Here is a 27,080-nt window from a genome sequence, read left to right as displayed (position 1 = left end):
TTTGCTGCAGAATGTTCTTCTGCGGGCTATTACATAAACCACGTGACATCTCTAGCGGACGAACTGCAAGCGTGGTCATGATGATGTTATAGTCGTGTGGTTGAAACCAAAATCTACCTTGGTTGAAACTTTAGAAGTCGCAGCGTAGTGACTTTTGCTTGCAGTAGACCTTAGCATGATCGAGAGCTGCTAGGAGTTGTTGAAGCAACTGGCGATTTTGGGTTTTTGGCTCTTGTAGCAAGGTGTGAAGCGTAGGGTCATGCGTTTTAAAGCTTGTCGATCTGTTGCTTCTGTCGTGCAGCTGCAGAGATTTTTTGGAACATCGAGTTTCCCCTGCTGTCAATCACTGAAACAGATATTAGCCTCTCGAGACGTTAACAAAGGAATCGAAATTAAGGTACGTTGAGCGGATAATCAGGGTACTGTGCCGTTCAGCGCTGAACATTTCACTGCGCTTGCAGGGATGGGTCAAAGCGTTGCGAAGACACAAGGATGTGGTGTTTATGGACGTCTCGGATGGAACGATATCGTCAAGTATTCAGGTCGTCATTCCTACCAACTGTATAAGGTGCGCTGCTGTTCTGCACGACCTACTTTCAGCCTATATTTTTTTGTAGGCTTTGGTTAAAGTTGTACCCATAGCTACATCCACACGAAACTGTAGGTGCCGCTTGAGTTCTCTAATAACGAACCAAACCCGACAAAACACCTTGCAGCAGCAAATATTTGTACATTTCCTAAGCTATGCAGGATAAAAAAAAAAAAAAAAAAAAAAAAAAAAAAAAAAAAAAAAAAGGTGCTCTTGGAGTTATGTCTTGAAAGAACAGTTACTGCCACTTCAGTTTTGTAGTAATGAACCAATCTAAACCAAAAAGAACATGAGACACTACGATCTCTGTTTCTTGTAACTTGTTCATGGATTGTACGTCAGTTTGAGCGTGTTTCGGTCTGATGCTAGGGCTTAAAACATCTGATCAAAATAGCAAGTTTATATAGTTGCGATATTAACGAATTTGTTTAAAGGGAAAATATTTTATTTGTAAATTAAAATACATGGGTTTTAAGACATGCAGCACCAGGTTACAAAAGGTGCAGTAGATTTGTAATAGGTGATTAACTGATAGTTCTATATAGGCACCTGTAGGAGATTGCGCTAAATGTTCGACCAACACCATTCCTACTTCGAGTTATTGGATCAATTTGCTTTCGCCCTTCCATTTGCTAGCCGTCCCAGTTAGCAGAGCGCCTGGCCTAGTCTGAGCTCTGTAACAAGATAACTGCGAAGTTTGTGTGGAAGCTGTATAGTTATCCTTTGTAGCCACATGGCTTTGCTTGGATGAGTGCTAATGAGTAATTACTCCCTTGTTAGAAATTTAGTTCACCACGGGGGATTCCCCTAAATATTGAACCAGCATGCTGCTTTACACAGTTTGAAGCATTTTTTTTACTGTGTTCATGTCATTCGGGAATAGCAAGACTGACTGGCACAGGGCTGAAGAAACCATTATTTTATTTACTTACTTGCAATGTTTTCCAAACTCTGCGTATATGAGGTTTGATGTCCCAGAGCTTCGACATGATTTCAGATTGTGACCAGCTGTGGCTATTTAATGCATGGTGTCAGTAAATGGGAGTTTTTACATTTCACCTCCCTAGAGATCCTGTTGCTACAGCCGGGGTTCAGTCCCTTGGCATTGGGTTCAGCAGTTGAACACTGAAGGTACTGAGACGCTGCAGTGGGTATTTTCAAATGCACGCTTTACCATGGTAGTATATGAGGAGTGGCTTCTTGTACCCACCTGTCTGTTATGGCTGTTACGTTTTGGAATGCATTGCCCTTCATAATCTGCATGGATACTTCAGTCAGTGGGTACATAACTAAAGAAGTGAACCCTGTTTTGTTTAGCCTGCAGACCCGATTGTCAAAACTGACCTGCACCAAATATGTATAAAACATTCCTGTGGAATTTTCTAAGCGAAAAGGAGCAGTGGCTCTTTTCTCAGTCTGTGAATGTGCACAACCATATGGCTGTAGGACGTCTTGAGTTTGCAACAGGTACACCCAGCAAACATAATTTGGTGTAATGTTAACGTTGATATCCAGTGCTTAAAGTCTGGCTCCATCGGAGGGAGGGCTCTAATGATTCTAGCACATGTGGAAAGGGAAATAAAGATGGAGAGAGAAAAAGCAGCTGGTGGCCTGCTTCACACATCGTTTTATACAAATGAGAGAAATTATTTTCCTCCGTCGCGGGCCATAGAAGATGTGTAGTGGTTCGTATTAAAACTCGCTGCCAAATTGCTGAACCAACAGAGAAATGCTCTAACAAACAATGACAGGATTAAAATATGACAGCCTGCTTCGTATTTATGCAGTCAATGTGCCTTCGAGCGCAGGGGGTCTCAGACTCCTCTTAAATACTGAGGTCCCTCAAATGAGCTGGTTGTCATTTACACACATCTCATGTCCTGCTTTTTTTTCATGACACTGCTTGTACTTGTAAGTTGTCATTTCTGATGCAGTCCCGAAGCTACTGTGCCAGTCATGTCTTTTGCTAGTCGTTTAAATGAAGGATTTTATCCTGGAAAGGCATGGCTTCAGAACTGCAATCTGGAATTATTATTGGTACTTGTCGGTTCATGCCACTTGCATGTCTTTTGCACCTGATGCAATTGTATGAAACCTCTGTGTTTTGCAGTAGGATGTACTGTGTTAAATCAGAGCTCCGTAATATAGTGCCTATTCTTCACTGGGGCTTCTTGCTAATGCTACCTGCATACTATTATGCTACAATAGCTGTGTTTGTTGCTATAGTTATCTGCTTCTGTAAAAGCCTTGTTTTCTTTTCACAGTCTTCCTTTGCATTGATTATTGCCTATAATTTTCAGGCCAGAGCTGGCATATGGGGCAGCTGTACAAGTTACTGGAAGCCTTGTGACCAGCTCACACAAAGGTCAAGACGTAGAAGTTCATGCTGAAAATGTTACTGTGTTGGGACCATGTGATGTTGAGGTAGGGACTTTGTACAGACAGTGCAGGGGTATTTATCAAGTTTCTACATTTAGTGGGCAAAGTGCATGAAACCTGAGAGGTCTGTGTTCCTTATAGTCACTTGGCTGTTATTAAGGGAGTGCCATTGATTTGTTTCACCTAATGAAGTATAGGTAGTAGGAGAGCGATTTGGGCGAGTTGATAACGATACATCGCATCGAACAGCGTAGAACAAAGGACGAGCGGAAAGGACGAAAAGGACGATTAGGTCTACGTGTCTACCTGAAAGTGAGATAGATATAGTGCCTTTCTTTTCTAGGTTAAAGCCATAGTCTCATCACAAACACCTCTTTTTGATGGCCTTTTTCTGAAACTGCATTAAGCTGTTGGTGTAGCCAAATACAAGGATAGCTTGCAGTGCGTCTACATGGTGGAAAGTTTGAGGCCAGTGAGCAGCCATGTTCAGCAGCAGTACAAGTATGCCTGAATCGTCATTAGTAAGCTTTATGGGATCTGAATCTAACCTACACCTTTTGATCTGAGAAACAAAGCTAGTTTCACTTGCTGTTCTGATGCCTATATTAGTATAAGGGGTCTAGTTTCCCGAAGCTGCACATGAGTCGTGCTTAGAAGCAGAATACAGCATCACTGTGCCACCGGCTTCTGGGTGCATCTGCTTGTGTGCCTCAGATTTGGGTGTAGAACTGGGCAATAAAACAAGTTTGAGCCATTTTGTAATTTGTTATAGAAAGAAAAACATAGCGCACAAGTGAAAAATGGGACGGCGGATTGACAACACAATGCAAGGAACGAACGTTATAGCAAGAATAGGTGCATATTGTTATGGCATATGCCGGTGCACCAGAAGCAAAAAAGTATGTGGTGACAGTGCTTGAGCGAAAGAGTCAGGAGATTAACAAGAATAGCTGCCGCCGGTCCGGGGTACTATGTGTTCCCTGTGACCTTGCGTGGTTCGTTCTGGGCATGCCCATTTGCCTGTAAAAATATATAGCAGCTTTATCTAAGTGGATAGAAGGAGCAAGGAAGTGTTACTGATGCATTGATAACAATGTGTCACCATGGCCGCATGTTTCCTACTAGGAATTCAATTTTCATGGTTGATTATACAATAGACAACACACTCATACACCCAATCCTCATGTGTGCAAGCTCGAAAAATTCCATTGTAGGTGCAGCTCCGAAAGTGCACATACAAATGGAAAGTGTATGAATGTGCTAGCTATTGTGTTATCAGGATCACAGCTGGTGGTTGAAGTGAAGTGCTGTGGGCAGTGTCTTTGTGATGTTTCCTTTTTTATTCTTACCAATCAATATTGTTTCCTCTTGTTGTAGTCATCTGCTTGATATCATAGTCTGTCTTCTTCCCCTCCATCCTTCTTATATCTTATATTGTTAGCATGCGCTTAAATGTAATTTTCATTTTGTCGAGGCTGCATCGGATATCAGAAAATTTTAAGGGTTTGCACACGCTCAAGACTGTCTACTCACTTATCTGTTCGAAACCAGCTGAGCTCTGCGCATTATGAGGCTGAAAGGTCTCCCACCATCCCCCTAAAACAGGTTCCCCAATCGCGCTGATACGTGCACGACACCACAACTAGCCTCATTACTTTCAGGATAGAGCCTGTATATTGTGTCTCTGATGCAAAGGTTGGCAGACTCCATATATCATCGAGAAAACGGGGTTACTATATGAAGAAATTAAGTTTTAAAGTTTCCTGCTGTGTTCCTCAGTGCCACAGACGAGTATTCATAAACTTGAAAAAGGAGCTTTCTATTGGCGCAAGAAGAGAATTGTCGAGAAAATGAGTAGACTGTTATCAACACGGCACGAACCAGTGAAATCAGCAAAAGTTAATGTGTGCACAGTAAAAATAAGTCTGAATGTTGTCTGCTTCAGATTCTTGTCGTCCCTACATTCTAGCAAAGGGGTTCTGCATCTTTTGTCAATACTGGTGCAGGGCTCCGAGATCCCCTAGACCTTCCTGACTTTAAGCACATGTTGTGCCTCTTAGGGTCATAGCGGTCATAGTTGCAATGACTCCAACTCGAGATGTTGCTATAAAGCGCCAGCCTTTTCTCATTCATATGCTAGTTTATCCTTTCTTTGCCGTCTCAAAAGGGCTAAAGAAAAGAAAAATGTAGGAAAGCTCTAAATGTGACTTTTATACCTAATAAAGAGGAAGAACACTGCATTTTAGGAATCCAATTTTTTTTTTTTTTTTTTCAGGTTGGTGGAAAGGAAACGTAGAAAGATTTTGCTTATAGTCTTTCAGTTAGTGTGTGCGCCTATTTTTACGTAGGCCGATGCTGGAAACCATAAGCAGTGACCATGATAGCGATTGAGCATTGGCAAAAGGGATCTACTTCTATGGGACCAATATAAATCTCAGCCGCCACACAATAGCTAGGCACTCTTTAGTGTAAAGTAGGGTCCGTTTGACTTTCCAAACTCAAGGATACTATGGCACAGGAACATACATCTTGTCGGTGAAAGTTTTAGTGGGCTGTTTTTTCACCACTTCACCCAGGAAATTCAAAAGGAACCATATGGTGACAAACGATAAAAGCGCATCATAGGCTGAGAAAGGAATATTGCTTTTTGGTTGAAGGGCACACTGAAGAGAGCGGAAAACATATAAAACATGAGGAGCGCCCCTGGGAGAAAAAAGAACGCTGTGCATTTAAGAAAATCAGCACTATGTTCTTGAGATGTGATCACATGGTGTACTATACTGTAATGGCAGTATTTCATTGTAAGGCTACTTCAGTTTGTTTTATGCGATTTTCAATACTGAAATAAAATTTAAATGACTGAGAAGTTATCTGTCCTCTTACTGGTTGTTCCAGTTTTTAAGTTTCCTTTTTATATTGGGAAAGAGACAGTGTGGTGGCAATAAAAGAAAAGCTGGTGCTGTGCCTTTTCTCGGAAATGGTGCATATTCAAACTAAACTGCACACTTTGAATTGCGCTATACTCTACCGTGGTGCTTTTGTCTTTGTGCAAACAGAAGCAAGGTTTCTGTAGAAGAGCTGAACTTTCATTTGTTAAGTTTTTGGTTCATGCACAAAGCTGTTTTGGAACATGCCTGTTTCCAATTACATGGGCTACCATCCTACTCCCAGTTACATGTCAAAACAACCAATGTGAACATAAAAAAATGGGAAGCAATCAATGCGTTATTTTTTAAGATTTCCATTATTTTTTTGAAACTCTCATCTTGGCCGTCAGTACTACTATATGCTCGCATTAAGTGTTTCAGAAAATCTACTCGAATAATTATTGTTGCAGCCTTGAGCAACTAAAAGGAGGGGGAGGCCTTGACAGTTGCTTCTGTATGCAGGGGTACCCATTTCGTGCCCGGAAGACCTATGCCCCCGAGTATGTACGAAGCCACCTGCACTTCAGACCACGGCTGACCCAAGAGGCAGCCATGCTGCGCCTCCGCAGTGCAGCCCTGATGGCACTTCATGGCGCATTCCAGGTATGCCTCCCATATTGGACCCACGGTAGAGTAATCAACTGTTCCTTTCATAAGCTGTTCAAATGAGCTTTGCCTAAGAAGGGTTTACAGGTGTCCCACTAATTGGGAGGCAGGTGAGGCCGGGATGTGGTGGCCTGATTGCATTGTTGTCATGTGCTCTCTGTGTTGTGATGGGCTCATGAGTCGCCATGTGTGCCATCTGCGGGTGCCTCTGTACTGTGGCACCCTTTCGAAAGGCTCTCTTCCTGTGGCAAAGCACGAGCTTTTAGCTGCTTTTTTTCATGGTATATATATATCAGGGGTTCTCCGGGCTGCTTTTGTGGGTTCTGCAAGCTGCCACTGGAGCCCTGACTAAATTTGCGAATGAGATAGAATGTTGGGCTTGTGACTAGTTTTTAGCATTCTGCTTTTGCAGGTGAGCATTTCAAGCAGATTGCTAAGCTCAGGGAAACAAACAAATGCTTACAAAAGTACTAAACGATAGAGAAACCTGGACAGGTCCATGCACAAACAACATCACGTGACTCTGATGGCAAAGGAGAGGGGGGTGTTCCTTGGCATATTTTGATGGCTATCACCTGGGGGAAAATGGTGTAGTCTTCCCACATTACTGAACAGGTACTGTGATCTGCTCATAGCGATTATTATTCTTCAAATCTGTGGACTTGAAGATTTATGTAGCTTGTATACTTGGGTTTTGTGTTTTGGTTTATCATGCTTCTAGTGAAGGCCTCTGTAATATGTGCCATGGTGGATAAATTGCACAAGTGCAATGACAGGTGCTGTTTGTCAAAAGATTTGTGTTATAAATTTATGTGGCCAGTAGAAGCAAAAATTGATCTAACAAAACACTAAAGGGATGAGACAAGAACACCACCAGGTAGCAGTAAGTAGTTTCATAATTTGGGCATACACTGCAGACATGTTAACCTGGATATATGTACCTGGTTAACCTGGAATTGTTAGAAGAGGGGAAAGTTACATATGAAAATTGGTCCTTGAGGAGAAACAAGAGAAAGGTGCACTAACTGTGTCACTCTTGATGGACACTCGAACAATGCCGTGATGGAACGAGTGAAGGAGAGAGCAAAAAATGAAAGAGATGCCATGGTGGAGTTCAGAATAATATTGACAACTCGGAATCTTTAACGTGCGTTGACATCACACTACACACACAGACACTTGAAGTATGTTGTCTGTTTTGTGAGGAGACTTCGCTGGCATCCCACTTGCACTTCATAAAAAGCTGCCAATTTTTCCAGCTATGCTTCACTTTCTCTGATGCCAATCTCTCTAAGCATTCTGCCACTAGGGAAATATAGGGCTGTACTAGTGGGTTGCAGAAGGTAGCCTTCCTTTCTCTCTGAAGCAATTTCGACAAACAGAGGTGGTCATTGATCATTTCACAATCCATTCATGACAACATTATGTATTGTTTGTGTAAATTGCCACATTTAAATATTTTTGCTGAGCACAGTTATATGACTGCATGTGGATGAATTATTTCATTGCATATAAACTTGTTTGTTTTCATGTATTTGTGTTGCTTAAGATTGTTTCATATTTAATTTATAAAGAGGCAGCATTTATTTTCATACAATTTGAAAACAGATGATTTGATCTGCGCCTGTTTTCCTGATTCATAATTGCTCTGTTACCAAAACGTGAAATATTTTCACACCTCTACTCCAGTTGTTTGATTGTTAAGAAAATGTTATAAGCTTGTTTATTAACTAAATGACATATATAAATACCTCTGTCATAAGAGTAAATTTTGTGAACGTGCTTCACCACATTGAAAGCACATTTTGGCTAGAGGCAAATGTGTATTCAGCTTACAGGAGTTCGCATTGACCTTGAAGAGCCTTCAAACCAGTGGTTCTTTCTTCAGCATCTTTTTGTACTTCCGTTTACTTCCCTGGGGTGTCTTTCTTTCTTTCTTTTGTTTTTCAGTTTTGCAGGCAAAGCATGATTTATACTGCGTCAGCATCTTAGAACGCCATAATCAGTCTGAATACATTGACTGGATAACTGTTCTGTCATTTTTGGCTAAGCATGCCGCGTCCTGTTTTGATTACAGGCTCAGGGCTTCTTTCATGTCCAGACACCCATCCTGACGTCCAATGACTGCGAAGGTGGTGGGGATGTCTTTTCCGTCAAGGTATTCTATTTTTCTTTTGCTTTAGCGCATTTGTTTTTCTTATGCTTCAGTGAGCAATGAAGTTGCTAAGATCTGAAATTTAATTTAATTTAAATCTCTACTGCACATTCCTGTTCTGCAGGTTCAGAGCATGATGGGAACAGCATAAAGTGCCTACTTCTTTGCAGCTGTACACTGCACACTTTGTCTTGATGGTCTAAGCTCGTTGAGAAGTTGGCGCTTTCTTTTAGCAACTTATCAGACTGGGGTGAGTTTGCAGGAGGGGGACTTGAGGTATTCCAAAGAAGAGCGAGACAAAGGAACAGCACACAGAAGAAACGTTTTTCATGGAGATATGATAGCATCGCTTTTGGCATGTGTTAGTACTGTGACTCTTCCCATACAACCTTGTGAGTGCGTTTCTGTCACAGCTCCAATGCCTGACATGCTAACTTCTTAGAGCAGATGGGAGAGCAAGCGAGTTAGGTTAAGGTTGTTGTTATCGCACTACTGAAGACAGTATTTTACTATTATGTCCTCATTGTTGAGCTGTATTGATGCCATTTGCAGCTTTGAAACCAGCTTTTCTACACTGTGAACAGTGAGTGGTAAGGCATCTTAAAGGAGTATAGACACCAAATTTTGGTTACATGTTTTTTTTTTTTATTTGTATGTAAGACACTACTGTGTATTGCTCACCTCATCATATTCGCCTATTACTGATAAATAATTTATCTCACTTGCTTCAGTTTTGTTTCAGCAGCCGAGTGATGGCTGTGACATCAAAGTTTTCTCTAGGTCACATAAGTGATGAAGAAACAGTGATACAATCACTCTTTTGTCATTTTGGTTCGCTACAACGTTAAAGCCTGTCTCAAAGCTAGTGAAGAAGCAATGGTTAAATAGCAATTCTTTCATCCCTCGTGTGTCTTGCATGGAACTTTGACATCATAGCCATAGCTTGGTTGTTGAAACTGTAGCTGGTGAGTGAAGACATTCAATTATAAATTATTTACCCGTTGTGAGAAAATACCACATTGTGATTCATGCATAGCAGTGCATTACGCATAATTCAAAACTATAAAACACGACTAGAAATTATCTCTCTGCTCCTTTAAAAGATATAGTAATGTCCAAGACATTAATGGCTAGTTTAGAACGTAGGATGCTGATGGTGATTATGGCTTTGCCCTTTTGTAATGGGTGAGCAGTGGGGCGTACTGCGTAGTGAAGGGAGAAAAAGATGGTAAATAAAATAAAATTTGAAAATAAAATGAGAAAATCATGTCCCTAGAGTGCTGGCAACAAAATAGAAGCTGCCAACATTAGCACTTCACACCAAAGTCCCACCGATTATATCGCAAAGAGTTTGCAGCCATTTGGCTGCACTCTGGTGGTTGTTGCTTAGTAATTACTCCCATATTACATACAAAGTTTTATTAGTAAGAATTGAAAAAGATTACAGTGTTTGCTACATGATTCAGTCATGACAGGGAGATAGGAACTATGAGTGGTTTCTTCTTTCAAACTCGTGTTGCTATGCAAGTTGCATGGAGGAAATTTCATCCTCGCAGGCCAGAAGGCAGAAAAAAAATGGGAGCAAGAAATAAATGCAAACAGTGCAAGAATAAAAATAAATAACGGTAGAATAGAAGACAGAAGTCTCGTTCCCAGACCACGCTCTTCTATTCCTCGGAAAAAAAGAAAAAGCGGCACATGCTGCCTTTTACCTAAACGCCAGATGGTTGCCACTTCAAGACGGCTGGAAGAGAGTTGACGAAAGGGCACAATAGTTATTAGCGCAGTCGTTTATCCTCAGAAGAAAATAAATGTACACCTGGAGATCAAAGAAAAGGTGGATTGCTTGGCGCCTCACTTTTGAAGGCAATTGACGTTCATCTGAAGTTCGGGCAAATTAAGGGGCCAGCGCCTTTTTTCATTTTTACAAATAACACATACTGTATGGGGAGGGGCTTTTTTTAGTTGATTTCAGTTGGAAAATGAATCTAGTAGTAAAGTTGACTCGTGAGGCTGGCACGTGCTTTTGGAAGAAAGACGGAAATTTTTTGAGTTGGCGGGCTGCATCACAAAAACTCCGCAGGCAGCATATTTGAGATGCAGGGTTCAGTGCATGATTCCTAGCTTTAGGCAGTCTATGCATATTGTTTCTGCTAAAAACACTGTAGGTTTGCTTATCATACTGTCATGGCAATTTGTAAATTAATTGCAGTTTTATACAACACCACATGCCAGAATAAATCAGGAAAAGACACGTTTTGGCCTTTTGGGACATGTTTCACGACTTAGTATTGTCTTTTATTGTGATAGTTGGTAATCCATTTGGACTGGTATTAGTAGCGCAGGCAGATGCGGATAGACGGAAAGAGATGAACACAGCACTGTGTTTGTCTCCTTCCTTCTGTCTGTGTCTATCTATGCTACTAGTACCTGTCTCGATAGGGCCATTTGTTTAAACTACACTAGCTACACCAGTGTAGCAAATCTCCTGTTACCTACAACATATTTTTGCTGCACTGGTGTAGGTGCTGTAGGTTAAAGAAAAATGGCCTTAATGTCTCACGAACCTGATGTGAAACTTTAGCCAAGAAAAAAAATTGCAGCGGTAGTAGCAAGGGCTGGAATCTAGCTTTCTCTTAGAACTGTTTGGAGACTTCTCAGTATGAAAAATTTGAATTTGTCTCCAAATGCGAGTCGGATTTGAGTTGACACATAATACAGACTCATACAATGTAGAGATGAAGAGAGATAGCACCTTTGAAAAAGCTTGTGCAAGGGTGCACATAGATACAAGGGATTCCATTGCCACTGTCTTTGCTGGTTAATACTTGGTGTTTTATTTGTATATGTAGTTCAAACAAATATTGCACATCATAGCAAGAGATGAGTCATACTCTGTGCCGAGAAAGAGAACTGCACCATAGGGAAGGACATAGGAGAGGAGGAGACAAGACAACTGATGTTTATTGAATGCAACATTCTTCTTTGCCAGCAGTGATGAGTATGCCCACTTCTTGATGGGAACCACAGAGAAACACAAAGCATATTTTATGCTGCAATGAGAAACCGTAACTTCTTTTTAATGAATGTGTATCAAGGGAGCACTGATGTATGTTTCTGAATAGTAAACTTTACACTGTAGGAGACCAACTGTGTTACCTAGTGGAAAAAAAGTTAATCTGTGAGAATGGTTAAGAACTAAATTAGCAGCACTGAAAATTATTGCTTCTGTGGAGCTGGAGTTGGTAGTGCTCTTCTTTTTACCACATGTTACAGGTGTTTGAATGCAGCTTTTACTTGTACGTCTCTAACCCTTAAAGAGCATCTTTAAGACCACTAAAATTTATTTTTCACGCTATTTCTTATTTCAGACAATTACCACCTACCAGATAATTTACAATTTCCCCGGGTTGTTCCTTATCCTTTTAGGTAGTGTTCTAAGGTGTTTTCAAGAAAGAAAAAATTGCCATTTAATATGCTTTCAGATGACTCGACACATTGGTCCACAGCACAGTTTACAGGTCAGAAATGCGCAGCAGTGACACAAGTCATAGCAAACACTTGAAGTCTGTGATGCTTGAGTTATCTTTGTTTTTAGTTTGGTACATCCAAGCTCAAATTCTGTTGAACATCAGGTGGCACCCGTGTTTGATACTGTGCTAGGTCAGATTCACACCAGGGTCGGAGGTCAAATAATTCTTATAGTCGTGCAGATGAGCTGCCAGAGGCTGCATTTTTTTTTTCGAATAAATTTTTAGTTTCCACAGTTTAGTGTGCATGAAAAGTATTGCCCATGTTTTCTTTCAAGTGCAGCCTGTGAGGCAGCAGATGGAAAGGAGTGAGTCCAGCAAAGGTTCCGAGGAGCTGTTCTTTGGAAGACCTGTCTTTCTGACCGTCTCAAGCCAGCTTCATCTGGAAGCGGTTGCTATGTGGGTATCACACACACAGAATGTGTATGAAAGCGAGTGACTCATGTGCCCTCACATTAGTAGACTGCATTTTAAGTTACATCCTTGTTGCCTAGCTCAAGTTCAAGAAATCTTAAAGTGTTGAAACAGCCGAGGTTTGTGGCTAAGGGTGGTGTTTTAAAAAAGCATGAAATTACATAATTTTTTTCAAATTGTAAAGATGAAAACTTCGGAACCTTTTGAGAGGCTTTTTTATATTATTATTCATCCACCACTCTCATAACCACTCTCAAAGGATAATTTACATGTCATAATAAGGTGTTCTGTGTGGTGTTATAATTTGTGTGTTTTTTGCTTTTACTTTTATGTCTCAGTAAGTCCTGATTAGATTTGTACCTAGCATGAAGGTAAACAATAACTCTCGAGTTGATAAACTATGGTTTCCTTTCTTGAAGAAGTCTATTATGGGGCTTTAAATCAAATAGTAATAGTCAATACAGTCAGTAAAGAGAAAAGGAGTACTCTTGCAGTGTGCACTGAGTCAATCTAGTGAGATCTGAATGGTACTCCAAGTGGTGTGTAAGAGCAACAAGCAGGTGTACCTCTTTCTCATTAGCATTCTAATACAGTCAAATCTTGTTACTACGAACAGCACAATAACGAATTTTTCAAATTAACGAATTCTTTAAGAATCCCCGGTGGATTTCCTATGTTTTTAATGTAAAACTATTCTAGAATTACGAATTTCAAAATAACGTATATTTCAAAATAACGAATGTATTTTATTTCTTCTATAATCTAGGAACATCAGTATGACGAATTTGGCTAAAATAACAGCACCGCAGCTTGCAACTCTCGTGTAAAACAGGAACCGCCGTTTCTGTATAGTGCCTAAAATATATTGGCTAGTATGCCGTGCAGAGGGGTCTAACAATGGGAGAAGGTGCTGTGCCGGCGATGCCTTCCAACTTTGGCCGCCAGGGGCACTGCTAGTCATAAAGGTGTCGTCGGCGGTCCCGGCGGCTCTGTCCCGTTGGCTTCTTACCGTTGCACCATCGTATTTGCGAATCGTTTCGCTCATGTTTACTACGCTGTTATTTTTTTATTTTTCATTTGAGGCCATAGAAATGAACATTGCACCAAATATAGTAGCAACAGCTTTCAGCAGCTATGCCAGCTATGCAGCGGAAGCTGCGACTGTGTGTCGCTCGAGAACAGGGAGCTTGTGAAAGTCGGTGTCTCGCATTCGTAGCCTCCACTGCGTAGCCTCGGAAAGCTTTCCACAACTATCACGATGCTAAATGTAACAAATCAGTAAATGGAGATAGCTCGCTTCATGCAATTGTGTCAGAGAAGCTACATTTCAAACCTCGTACGAGGTGTAGTTTTACGTTCGGCACGCCGTCGGACCCTAGACGACTTCTCAGGTGGGGGACAGACTGCAAGCGGATTATCTTATTATCTTATTGCGAAGTTTGTGCACGATTGGCGATGATCTTAGCCAGCAAAGTGCCAAGAAGATATGAACGCAGCTGCTTTCACTGCAAGATATCAACACAGGGAAAAGTGATTTGGCCTCTACAGAGAGCTAGCATTGCCCCATCGACCGTCGCGATCATTTTAAAAGGCCAAGACAAGATTTTCAAACTTCAGGGAGCATCGAAGATGAGGTCGTATTAAACTCTGATTTTATTTATTTTTTTTTTTTGCACATGGACAAAATTCGTACTTTCATTGCTCGGTGCAATCACGCAAACGATGAGGTGTTCCACAAAGTTAAAGGTGTATGTGGTGTAGTGGTGTAATGTAGTGCGTGGTCGTGTTTGCTGCACACGCGGCAGAAGAAAATAATTGATTTCTTCAAATAAATCAGCTTTGGAGTTAGTGCAACATTTTCATTTGAGGTTTTGCTTGTGTACACACGTGCCTACTGCCAAGGTACAGCCTTTGTCAAAAATATACAGCCCACTATGAAGAGCTGCAGAGTGGCTGCTGGGCCAGGAGGTAGCGCTTCTGTTTCTCGAGCGCGCCCGCTGCGAGAGTAAAAAGGATGAGGAGGACGCGAGGGAGGGAAAGTCACGCTGGCTTCGCAACAGTGAGTGTGGCGTTCTGGCCATCACTTCCTTCAAGCCAATTCTGAGCGAGGGCTCTTCCATCGATTCAGTGTACGGTATCACTCTGGTCAGGCGCGCTGCACCCGGCGTGCGCTGTGCAGATGGCCACATTGAAGCGGTGGTTCAAAAATAAGGCGAACATTTTTAACTTCACCGCCGCCTTTAATTAACAACTGAAGCCATCTAGAAGAGCTCCCGTGCATTTCAGTCCCGAAAAAAAAAGGTCATAAGCTAGCTTTGCGCTCTGAAATAAAACATGCAGTACAGCATGTGCAGTACAGCAGATAATAAATAGAAAGTAGAAGAAAACAAAATGCGTGCCATTGGTGGCATTCGAACTCATGAACTCCAAATTTTGTGTCAGGTGCACACCCGACTGAGCTACAGGGGAGCCTGCTCAATCTTTTGCTTCTTGGATCATTTTTGCTACGATTGTTTGTGGACATCTTTCTTCAAGTGCTCTGTGCTGCATAATGCAGAGGACGGAAGATACTTTGAAGGCAGTCTTCACCAGTCTGGTCAGTACATCCCAACAAGACATAGGCACAGTGATGAGAAATGCTCCTCCTGGTCAATTTGAGGCCGTACAAGTTGCATTGGGTGAGCCTTTTGCCAGGTTAGTCTCAGGTGTTTAAGCTTCAGTGCACAAACTCCTGATTTTTCCCGCGGCTGGAACGCATGACAACGCTTCTAGACGGCTTCAGTCTTGCTACTCAAGACAGCGGTGAAGGTAAAAATATGTGCGCCTTATCTTTGAGCTGCCGCTTCAGTGTGGACGTTTGCACAGCATGCGCCGGGTGCGGCATTTATGCAGCACGCCTGACCAGAGTGACGCTGTGCTTGAATCTATGGAAAAGTCCTTGTACAGAATCGGCTAGAAAGAAGTGATAGCCGAAACGCCTACTCACTGTAGCAAAACCAGCGCGATTTTCCCTTCTTCGCATCTTTGAGAGTAAAAGAGATTCAACCCCCTCACCCTCTTTACTCTCGCAGCGAGCGCGCTCGAGAGACAGGAGCGCCACCTCCTGGCCCTGCAGCCGCTCCGCCGCTCTTCGTAGTGGGCTGTATATTTTTGACAAAGGCTGTACGTAATTTTCGTACCTAGGTTTGACCACTGGCTTATAATCGCAGATTTTTCATTACAACGATATTTAAAAATAATGAATTATTTTTTTGCGGTTCCGCGGAATTCGTTATATCGGGATTTGACTAGCGCAGAAAAGACCGAATTTCATTGAAGGGGAATGGCTGCGACGCTTATGAAGTTTTATCCAGCTGGTTGGAGTCGTTGCATGTTTTATTTGTTGTGATGCGCAAGACATTACCATCCATGGATCACCATATGCTATTTGCTTATAATTTGTAATCTAATTTCTTCTATCGTCTATTTCGGTTTCAACAGCCAAGCCATGGCTGTGGCATCAAGTTAAGTCTAGGTCACACGAGGGATGAGAAGACTGGTATAATCGCTCCTTCATCATTTTAATTCATTACACCTCTAAAGCCAGCCTGCCTTAAGAACATGAATCACAACAGTGGTTATAGCTTTTCAATCCCTCACCAGACCTACACCTAATTTTGACATCATAGTCATCGCTCAGCATTGATACTGAAACAGGTGAGAAAAAAAATTCAGTTGTAAATCATTTAGCAGCCATATGTAAAAACCACTGGTGATCCATGTACAGTAATGTCTTTTTCACTGGGCACAAGCTTTCTCCTGGCCTGACGCTCAGCTTGAGAACCGGACAGCATCATCTGTTGTACAGCAGCTGCGAGGAAGGAGGGGTACTGAAGGAGTGATATATTGGGTAGGGAAAAAAAGGGCCGAATAGGTGCAGGACTGGGCAGCACGAAACTCTGAGCATGGGGACTTTGCTGTACTTGATTGTTCTGAGTCGGTTTCTGAAGTGTTGCATCTGAAGTAATATTAAGGTATCTGTTGCTTCCGTAATGTTATGTTCCATGTCTCTTTATTACCGTGTTAAAGGCCCCGTTCTACGAAAAATTTGTCATTGGCATTGCCGGCGTTTTGGGTGAAAGATTGCAGGCATGGCTTTGACAGGTTGTAGCTAGCAGCAGATATGGCTGGGCACTTAGTTATCGTATGGCTGACTGACATCACGCAACCACAGGACATGGCTGATTTGGTAGGAGCCGCCAATTCAGGCTTTTACTTTCAGAGGGAAGGATGAGGGGAACCAGTGCTCTTGTATACTAAGTCAGACATGTTACCCCTAGGCCTCGCAGGTACATTTTGTACGGCTTGGTTAAGTGGGGCTTTATATTTATGTTGGGTGGTTGTGCATATAATATGGTAGCTTATGACTTATGTTAAAGTGTATGTGTGACATAATAGAGTCACAGATTAAGATGTTAGTGATTAAGTTGCAAAAGCATGTGCACAAATTGTTTTTTTTCATGACCTTGGGTATGGTTTGCTTAACAAGGTTATGATTGGGTTATAATCATAATATGAGATTGAGTTTTTCTTTTTTGAGGGGTCTTAGTCTTCTCTCTTGTGTCATATTCATGTAAATATGGTGACTTGCGTGCTGCCAACAAACTTGTGACATGGTTCAAAGAGAAAGGCCTGATAGCAGGTAATGTTCAAGTATTCATTTGCATCTAATCTCTGGTATCGATATGTTGTACCAAGGTTTTTTCATTTGGCTTGCGTATTTGGTGTAAAAGTTTGTGTCAGAGAAAATAGCTTGGCACCATTTTAATGTAGGTTAGCTAAGTATATCTTTTGCACTGTATTGTGACTGTGTTGGGACATAAGTAAAGTCAGTTATTTCTTTTCTTTCTCCAGGTCTTTGTCTAAGGTTTACTCAGTTAATCCTGCATTTCGTGCCGAGAACTGCAACACAAGGCGGCATGTCAGTGAGTTTTGTATGGTGGAAGCTGAGGAGGCCTTTGTCACAAATCTGGATACTTTGCTGCAAGTAAGTTATTTCCTCTTTTGCCAAAATAGCTGGTTGATGTTATGGCGCCTCAGTATTCTGGACTTCTAAGCAGCAATTGTGGCCACTCTGGCCAGTTGGGACTGTATTTTTTTAAGTAACGTGCACAGTAGAAGCCATTTATTGTGGTGAATCTGTACGAGAATCTTTACATAAATTTATATAATCACAGCTGGCAACACTGAGCATGTTTAAGCAGGAAAAAACCTGTCTGTTATCTCCACTTGATTTCTCGAATTGTTTGAGCAGCATCCTATCGGGAAAATGCTTTATGGCGATATAACAACAAAAAAAGAAACAATGCACAAATGCTTCAGCCTCGATGTAAGCTTCATTGACTTTTAATTAAGAGTTTGTTTTTTTCATTAAAAAAATAAACACTTGGCATAGAATTGTGAGCTGCTTTTCAAACCTGTGATGTGATGAGCTGGCATTGTCACACTGAACTGGTAAACTGATGTCATGGTCAAATCTATGAATGTAAATTATAATTTTGGTCTTGCATAGTGATGATCAAAGCTTATTTTAATTAAGATGCCTGGTTTGACTCTGAGAGCTTGCTCCATTTAGGGCCACATTTGCATAATGCTGTGCACATTGTTCTTGTCCAGATAACAGTGTAGACATTCTCGGGAGCATAATGTATGTTTCCTAGAATTAGTACTTGCATGCCACTTTAGTATAGCTGCTGCAGTGACAGTAATAGATCATGATGAAAACAATAGCTCTACCAACAGAGATAAATTTCAAGACAACAAAGTTTTATTTCAAGAAAGTGCTGTTCTTGGGAGAGATTACTTGGATTGCTTTTAGTTACACTAGTGTTCTGTGGGAGGAAACGGGCATTTATTAAGTTGTATTCATCTGAAATCCTTTTTTATACAGTTGAAACTCAATATAATGTCCTATTCGCAGCCAAAAATTATGTTAAATTGCGAATTTTGTAATATCGAGGCTCCCATGTTTTAGCTGTCCAAAATAAAGTAACAGGTTCATAGAACACTAGTGCCAGCGGCCTTCACAGGAGAGCCGGCGGTAGCTTGCTTGGCCCATTTGATCGTGCGAGCCTGGTTTTCAGTATGTTTGCTTTATCACGCAGCAGTTAGGATGGGGGCTGTCCATTGTCACAAAATCATTGGAACATGTGATACCAGCAAACCCCCTTTGAAGCAAACAATGCTAAAAGCTGGCGTCATGATCGCGGCTGACCGCATGCTTTCTTTGATTATTGATGGGTGGAAGGATGGATGACTTTCACAAAAAAAAAAAAAAAAAAAAAAAAAAAAGGAAAAAAAAAAGAAAGAAAGAAAGAAAAAGAAAAAGAAGAAATCCCAACTTTTTCTTATGTATTAAACCCACTCCTCAAGCTGACGTAATTTTTTCTTTAAAAATGTGAGTTCATTATGCAAGTAATTACAATATTTCCGATTAGCGCTTTGCTATTCCAACTGGCCAGTGACGTCATGGCGTGACGCGTCCTGAAACTTGCACATCGCGAAACTTGTATGCACACGACAGATGGCACGGCGGCATGCCCCTATCTCATCATTTTGTTTCGCTCGCAGATTCCAGACTGCTGGCAAAATTGGTGCATAAAAGGGCAAAATGTATTACACCGCAAAATTTATTAGAGGTTCGACTGTATATATAGCAGTAATAAATTTCTGTAAAGTCTTGGACTGTAGTGAAACAAACATTTTTGTCACGTACTGGTGTCATAAAAGTGGCGCAGTGTAGCAACTTTCGTCAGCCCGTTAGCTCTTGTTTCGTTGTATTTTAATTTGGAAGCTTTATGATATTGCTTCAAGTATATGAATATTAACAAGCCTGCTATTTACACAAAAAGTTTTCATTGAAAAATGAGAGCAGTAGTTCTAGTGATGTTTGGCGGGTAACTTTACTGTGGTAATCATTGTAATCAAGCGGCACAAAGTAGTTCTAGTGATGTTTGGCGGGTAACTTGACTGTGGTAATCATTGTAATCAAGCGGCACAAGTAAATTTTGTGAAACTTCAGTGCCGTATTCTTGCAGATGCTTCTAATGCACTGAAAAATTAAATATATTCGTCGTTTAAAAAAAAAGAAGCTTTCTCAATGTCTAATTTCATAATTTCACCTGAATTATTTGTTACATCACTGAGTTTTGTTGCACTAGTTTTTTTTTCCTATTCTGCTTGGGCACAGGAATGCTATGGTCGGTCCCTCCTTTACACAATCCATTCAGGAATCCGTATTATGCATTCAGGCAATAGTAACTGCTGAAAAAAGGAGTTTTTGTTTGTGGTAGATATCCTCATTTGGACCTGGTGGACATTGTGACACAACAGTAGAGTTCAGGTGAATACCTATAGAAGTGTGGCATGACATTTTGAGGTCTGGCAAAACATGTACATATGTGCATGTTCCTTCTACTTTGTGTTTACTCATCTTTCTTCCTAAAATTATTGCAGTACTAATTCAGGTCAATAGTGAGAAAAAAGTTTCTTACGCTTTCCTTGGTCTTGCCGACTTTTGGCGTCTTTCATTCGTGTGCACAGGGTGTGTGTGTGTTTGTGCTTGCACGCACGTGCGCACACATGCTCACATGCACACACACACACATGTCATATAATGTAATCGTGGAGATAATAAAAATAATGTAGAAGAAAACAAAATGCGTGCCATTAGTGACATTCGAACCCATGAACTCCGAATTTTGTGTCCGGTGCACACCCGACTGAGCTACAGGGGAGCCTGTTCAATCTTTTGCTTCTTGAATCATTTTTGCTACGATTGTTTGCGGACATCTTTCTTCAAGTGCTTTGTGCTGCATAATGCAGAGGACGGAAGATACTTTGAAGGCGGTCTTCACCAGTCTGGTCAGTGCATCCCAGCAAGACATAGGCATAGTGTTGAGAAATGCCCCTGCTGGCCACTTTGAGGCTGTACAAGTTGCATTGGCTGAGCCTTTTGCCAGGTTAGTCTCAGGTGTTTAAGCTTCAATGCACAAACTTCTGATTGGTTACTGCTAAAACAATGCTGAGCCATACTGTCGGGTTCATTTGAGAGGCTGACATGTAATATGTACAGTGCACAATCTTACATAAGTCGTTCTTCTGAATTGTTGCAGTTGCATACTCCGCTAAACATGAATTTCTATTGCTCCCTGCCTTATTATTTCTTCTAAACCTTGAAAGAAGTCCGTCATCATACTCTGCAGACCTCTGGTGCAGGCATGTCAGTAGGTATTGCAATTGAAGATGCTAGGAACACGTAGCAACATACTATATTTTAGAGCATTATGGCAGTTGATCATTGACTTTAGCCTTTATTAGTAAAGAAAACAAGCATCAATGTAACGAGCTCCATGAATCCATATACAAACTATATACAGTGGTCATCACATGAGGGCTAAGTGCGGCAGTGGTTATTTAGGATGCACCGTGCCTATTCTTGGGCTACCTAGTAAGATGATTGCTTATTTCAGCATTCTTGCTCTGTCAGAAGTTGGCTTATTAAACAATGAGCATAGGGCTGCGCTAAACTGGTAGTGCTTTTGCAGTCCCTAATTCTTATAGTTCCATTAGGTCACTCACTGACGCTTGAATAATGTGGTTGCATCTTGCTTTGCCTTGAAATTTTACTTATTGCAGCAGTACCAGCGTTGTGTAATCGTTTTTGCAGGATGACGTACAGTGAGTGCATCAGTGCTCTTCAGTCTGCTAAAGATGAAATTCGAAGCATTGAGGTAAAGTTCCTTTGTGATTACTCATACAGCTTTGTCACATTTTAAAATGCAAAAAAAAGTTCTGTCTCTGGAGCTGAAGTATAGGGACAATGTTATACTGTGGTTGCAACAGCGTTCCGCGTGCTTCAGCCTTACTTGCTTGCCACCCCACCGCCCCCACACCCCCTTTTACCCAAGTATTATTGCATGCCAGAACACATTGTTATGTCGCAGATATTGTGGCTTCTGAATGTGATGTGCTTTAAAATCTCGTTAATGTGTGTTTGTGCTTGCATACATGATTGTCTTTTGTTATGTTCTTTGTTGATTTGTTATGTTATGCTGGCCTCTCAGCCAACTCTGTTCCGGCTGTGAACTGGTCGTCGCTGCCATGCCGGCTGCTTTTGTTTGCAGTGGGGGCAGGACTTGGGAGCACAGCATGAAGAATACCTGGTGAAGCACTGTGCTGACGGGAGGCCGCTGTTTGTGACACTCTTCCCATCAGCACTGAAGCCGTTCTACATGAAGCACACAGCCGATGACACCGGCACAGTCAGTGTCTCCATTAATCCAAGAGAATTCCTTTTCTGCACGATGCCCTTGCATGTCTGATTGTCTGTTTGCTCTAGGTCTGCTGTATCGTGCTGTAGAGCAACTCTGCTGTAATCTCTAAATATATGTGTCGAATTGTTGTTCTGAAAGCAACCTGTCAAGGATATAATGGTGAAAGAATTCAAAATCAAATTAGTGTTCCATGCATCCATATCAAAATGAGACTGCTTTAGACATGTGCATTTTCATTTATACTGTATTGCTTGAGTGGTCGCTTCCAATGTGCATATAATGAAGACTGAATGCACAAGAGTTAATGCATATTACAGAATACCAGATGCTCAAAATTAATCTGGAGCCCTCTGTATGGTTCCTCTTTCTCTCTTCCTTTGTTTACTCCCTCCTCTATACCTTCTCTCACGATGTGGCTCAGGTCCCCATCGAGAATGAGACGGTTACTGCGCCATAATCAAGTGTTAGTGCTAATACAGCAGAACCCTGCTTTTAGGTTCCCGGTTGCTACATTTTCGCAGCTGCTATGTTTTCATGAGTCAGCCCTCGTTCTAGCTCCCATGCAGTTGTTACATACTAACTCAGTTGTTACATACTAACAGCATTCCCGCTTGGCACTTTGCTAATGTTCCCTCACGCTACTTCTTTACCCTCCTCCTCCTCTACATTAATGGAAATGATTACATCGAACTTAACTCCAAAGGAGAAAGCGTGCATTAAAATTTTTCTTTCCTTACTGATAATAAGCGTGGTTTGTATCGCCCATTACATGTAAAGCCACTATTAATGGTAGGAACATGAGAATACTTTAATGTCACTCAAATCAAGACTCTTGAGATTTAACAAGACAAACATGGCATAAATTTTTTAACCATGCATCTGTTAAACAGACACTTGGAATTTTTTTTTCTTTCATATGAAGTAGCACAGAGAAACCAGGTAACTATGCTGTTGCCCAGCAATGTCTAACCAACTACTATTAGAATCTTTAAAGAGGTTTGCATTCTAGCTTGTATGCTGTCCCTTCTCTCACTTGATGTCATTGCTATGGTAACCATTGTAACACCTTAAAAGTGAAATGCAAAGGTATGTCTGTAATAAATCACAATGCATTGCTTCCTCCTCTATTTTACAACGCTGGCCAGCTACCCCCAATCTGACTGTCCAGAGCCTTTTCCTTTGCTCTTTTCATAGTGGGAAAAAAGAGCCCACTTAATAGTTTCAAATGCACACGAGAAACTCACTCATGTGCAAACTGCTAGTAAGCCTTTTGGGGAAGATTTGTGCACTTTTTGAAATCAAGTACATGTTTTGGTGCAAGTTCATGAAAAGGACCAAACGCTAACCACAATGTTTTGCAAGATATTAGTGGAAATGAAATGATCTTGTATCATTGTATATAAACTAAGTACTCCTCTATTCAAGATATATGAGAATTTATAATAAGTTTGGCACTCAAAATTGCTTAAAACGAACTGAAGTGATCTCTTGCGGTAAGATGCTGCCATTATTGGTGTAGCCCCACCACATGACTATATTTCAGGAAAATATCACTGACTTCCTTATGTGCACAGTGTTCATTTATTATTGTTTTTTTGTTTTGTTTTAGGAGTGCTCGTCATGTTTTATTTTATTTTACACTTTCTCCAGTATGCTCCTTTTGCATCGTCAGTGATATGCTTTTAGGTTTTGTCACTGGATGGCACCATAGTGTTTTAAATTTCTTGGGTGAAGCAGTTAGCACGGTCCACTAATGTTTTCATAGGCAAGGTGTACGTCCCTGTGCCATAACAGTCTTGAGGGTGAAACTGAAATGAATGCAGCTGTAGTATACTGAAAATTTCTAATTCCTGTCTGGCAGGTGAAGTTTATATAGTTTTCAGTGCATTACTTTTGCCAACATGCGACCACTATAGCACACGCTAATCATGGTTTCCTGCACCAACTACATAAAAACAGGCGCATACACTGATCCAAAAATTCTCAATAAAATTTTTTACAGAGCTTAAAACAAAACTGCTATGGAATCAACTTTAGACAACAGGCGTTTTGTTCGAACAAAAAATTTAAAGGCCCCTTTAAATAGTACTATTCAAGGCAAAATGTAGAGGGGACAGAAATGTGCTAAGTTTTCGACCAAGGTGCTTGCATAGCATTGACATAACTGCAGCGTAGAAGAACACAAAGACATAGCATGTGCAGCTGATGGGCTTGGGGCTGGTCCCACATGAAGCCTCATAGTGAAACCTCCTGTTGGTTGATGAAGCCACTACAGTTGGAAGAACCACAGAATCACCCTAATGCTTATGTGGGTGTGACAGGATTTCTCCGGTTCTTGCTCAAACCTAAAATGTAGGTGAACCAGCACAGGTCGTCCTGCATTGGAATCAGCCACTTGGCGACCAGATGCAGCCGCAAAACTTTGGTAATGCTCAGTTTTACGTGATGTTTTTGCTGCCAAAACAAGCCAATGCCTTAGGTGAACTTCATCAGATGCGCTGTGCAAATGCCTCGCGAAATGTATTTTTCCTCGCATTCCTTGAACAGGTTGAAGGATTTGATCTAATAGCACCCATTGGAGGAGAGCTGTGTGGAGGAAGCCTCAGGGAAGACAATGCCACGGTCCTCGCCGAACGATTGCAGGCTCTGGGAATGATTGAGACTTTCTCCTGGTAAGTGCCTTTGCCAAGGATCTTGTTCTAAGAACAAAATTCCCCTGTGTACACAGCATTAACAAGCTTTATACTCTTGTCAGTCATTGAACTTTTCATCTTGTGCAATTAATACCTATGTGCACAGAAATAAAGGAGCTTTGATAAGAGACATGCACATGCAGTCCATTTCAAGCCTTCTACAGTTACAGCCACGCATTTGGAGCAGTGTGGCCGTATCTCACATTGCAACTGTTGTACAAGTGCACCTAACGCTTTTCGTGTAAAAGGAAGGTGTCTTGACCTGAAACCATGCTTTAGAATAGCCTAGCAAGCTTACCGGGCACACTACACAATACAAAGCCATGTGCTTAATTACTTTTGTCTGCTTGCATTGTACTGGCTTTTAGACCATTTAAAGCTAATAGCTTAATTTATTTCTCATGCTGCAGCGAACTGCACTCCACTATAATACCAATGGAAAAATTTCACATCGAAAACATAGTTTCACATACACCGAAACGTGTAGTTGGCACTTCTAGTCCTGGTAATTATACGACCGATGACTCATTTTTTTTCCCCAATGAAGCTTGTAATGCTATCGCATTGAAATCATATAAGCTGCTTATTTGCGAGTGGTTCCCCTATTTTTCTCGGCACCTCCACGAGATGGGCCTTATCGATAGTCAGAGCATATGTTAACTGATGATGCTTTGTCATGTTCCTTTTTGTCCCGTCAGGTACCTGGATCTTCGAAAGTATGGCTCAGCACCACATGGTGGATTTGGTTTGGGCTTCGACCGAATGCTGCAGTACTTTTTTGGCATCAAGAATATAAGGGATGTGGTGACCTTTCCCAGGTGGTCAAAGCACTGCTCTATGTAGATAGCTGAGGTGTCCTCATTTTGACAGTAAAAATGCATTGACTCTTCAATGAAGAGTCTACCATTGTGTGTCCTGTCGCTTACTATATCTTTAGCACTAAGTCATCAGTGCACCTGCCAGCAATGAGGTCTGGCAGTAGTGCCACACTTTTAAGTGAAATTATTAAGGATCTATGAATATCAAAATTTGCTAATACAAATCAAACAAATATGAAGAAAAAAAACGGCTTTGAATATCTGTCCAGTGGGAAAAAAAAAATACAAAAAATAGAAAATTAACAAACACTGTTCATTTTGTTTATTTCAGAATTGCACATGGCATTTGCAAACAAAATTAAACTAAAATTGCATAGAAGTGTATACTGTCTGAATGACAGCATGCAATCCTGCCATGTACAACTAATTGCAGTGCACTCAGAAAATGAATTCTGTGAGCTGACACAACACTGCTGCAGGCCAACAAAAATAACATAACATGCACCAGCAGTCTGTGCAGCTGTAAAAGCACACATAAAAGGACACTTGATTACTAGTTACGATAAAAACTAGCGCAAAATGTTATGTATGAAGATCAGCTGTTTGACATGTTTGACAAGTAAGCATTCCCTACACACTGGCACAACTCCCTCCGCAATTGAAGTTGCAGGGATCGCCAAGTATCACTTGCATGGTTTGCTCAAATGAGGGGTACTTGAAGTGACCAGTGGACTAACACCATTCACTAGGGTCCTTGCCCCTTCCCAGTAGAGCATCTCCTATGTTAGCTATTTCTCTGTTAGGGGAAGATTGAAATATATTGTTCCTTGTTCATTGCCACGGAATCGAAAGCACTTCACACATTGGATGCCATCAAAGAACAGCGTGGTGATGCCTTGAACTGTGACTTCACTCGGTTGCACTTCAGCTGCCTGGAGTTCTCTTGTCACAAGCTCCTTGAGCCACTCCATATGGCCAGATGCATGATCAACAGTAGCCTTGAGCGAGGGTCCACGGACATAGCCATGCAGGCCGTTTTATCAAAAAGGTACTCGGCAAAGTGAGCCTTGACAGACTTTGCAAGGCTTTTAGCATACAGTTTTCACTTGCAGATTCAAGGCAGATTCAAACGCTTTCAATAACAGTTACCTCATAGGTCAAGTGTGATGGCTATCTCAAGCAACCGTAAAAGCATGAGGTACTGACTATTTCGATTCGCAATTATCTCTGTGACATTTAGATCAAGCGCATTTGCTTTCTTTTCAAATGGGCTGCTGTGTGCGACCCAAGTCTTGCAGCATTGGTTGAATCTTCAAAACTTTTTTCGCACCGCTTCTGCCTGTAGTCTTGCTTTAGAAATGGCACGAAAGTGGTTTTGAAGAGTCAACCAATGCTGCAAGACTTAGTTTGCACACAGCAGCTCCTGTGTGAAAAGAAAACACACATTCGCACAACCTGCACTGTGCCATTGACGGCAACAGCGTTGACTAATAGTCCCACAGGAGAGACTTCCCGCATTTCTTCCCTGATTGACTCAAGTGGTGGCAGCCGACATCCTTGCTGTACACATGCAGCTCGGACGGGTAGCATTATGTGAACTGCAATAGAACGATAGCACTATGCAAACTACAACATGGCAGCACAAGCTTATGAAC

The 27,080-nt window shown here is 41.4% G+C and overlaps 1 protein-coding gene across 1 annotated transcript; it reads left to right on the top strand.

The window, feature by feature from the left end:
- Positions 1-48: 48 nt before the first annotated feature.
- Positions 49-25,507, top strand: AsnRS-m (asparagine--tRNA ligase, mitochondrial). Its single transcript, XM_084601376.1, has 12 exons — positions 49-397; positions 462-568; positions 2,890-3,013; positions 6,358-6,498; positions 8,579-8,659; positions 12,470-12,585; positions 17,494-17,626; positions 20,464-20,600; positions 21,308-21,371; positions 21,765-21,902; positions 24,462-24,586; positions 25,306-25,507. The coding sequence occupies exons 1-12, from the start codon at positions 260-262 to the stop codon at positions 25,448-25,450; spliced, it is 1,449 nt and encodes a 482-aa protein (XP_084457502.1). The 5' UTR covers positions 49-259; the 3' UTR covers positions 25,451-25,507.
- Positions 25,508-27,080: the final 1,573 nt, after the last annotated feature.

The sequence above is a fragment of the Amblyomma maculatum genome, chromosome 4 (assembly GCF_055883805.1).
Source record: "Amblyomma maculatum isolate TAMU_Amacu chromosome 4, ASM5588380v1, whole genome shotgun sequence".
Lineage (NCBI taxonomy): Eukaryota > Metazoa > Arthropoda > Arachnida > Ixodida > Ixodidae > Amblyomma > Amblyomma maculatum.
Note: the sequence above shows the minus strand (reverse complement) of the source record. Positions and strands in the feature narration are given on the sequence as shown.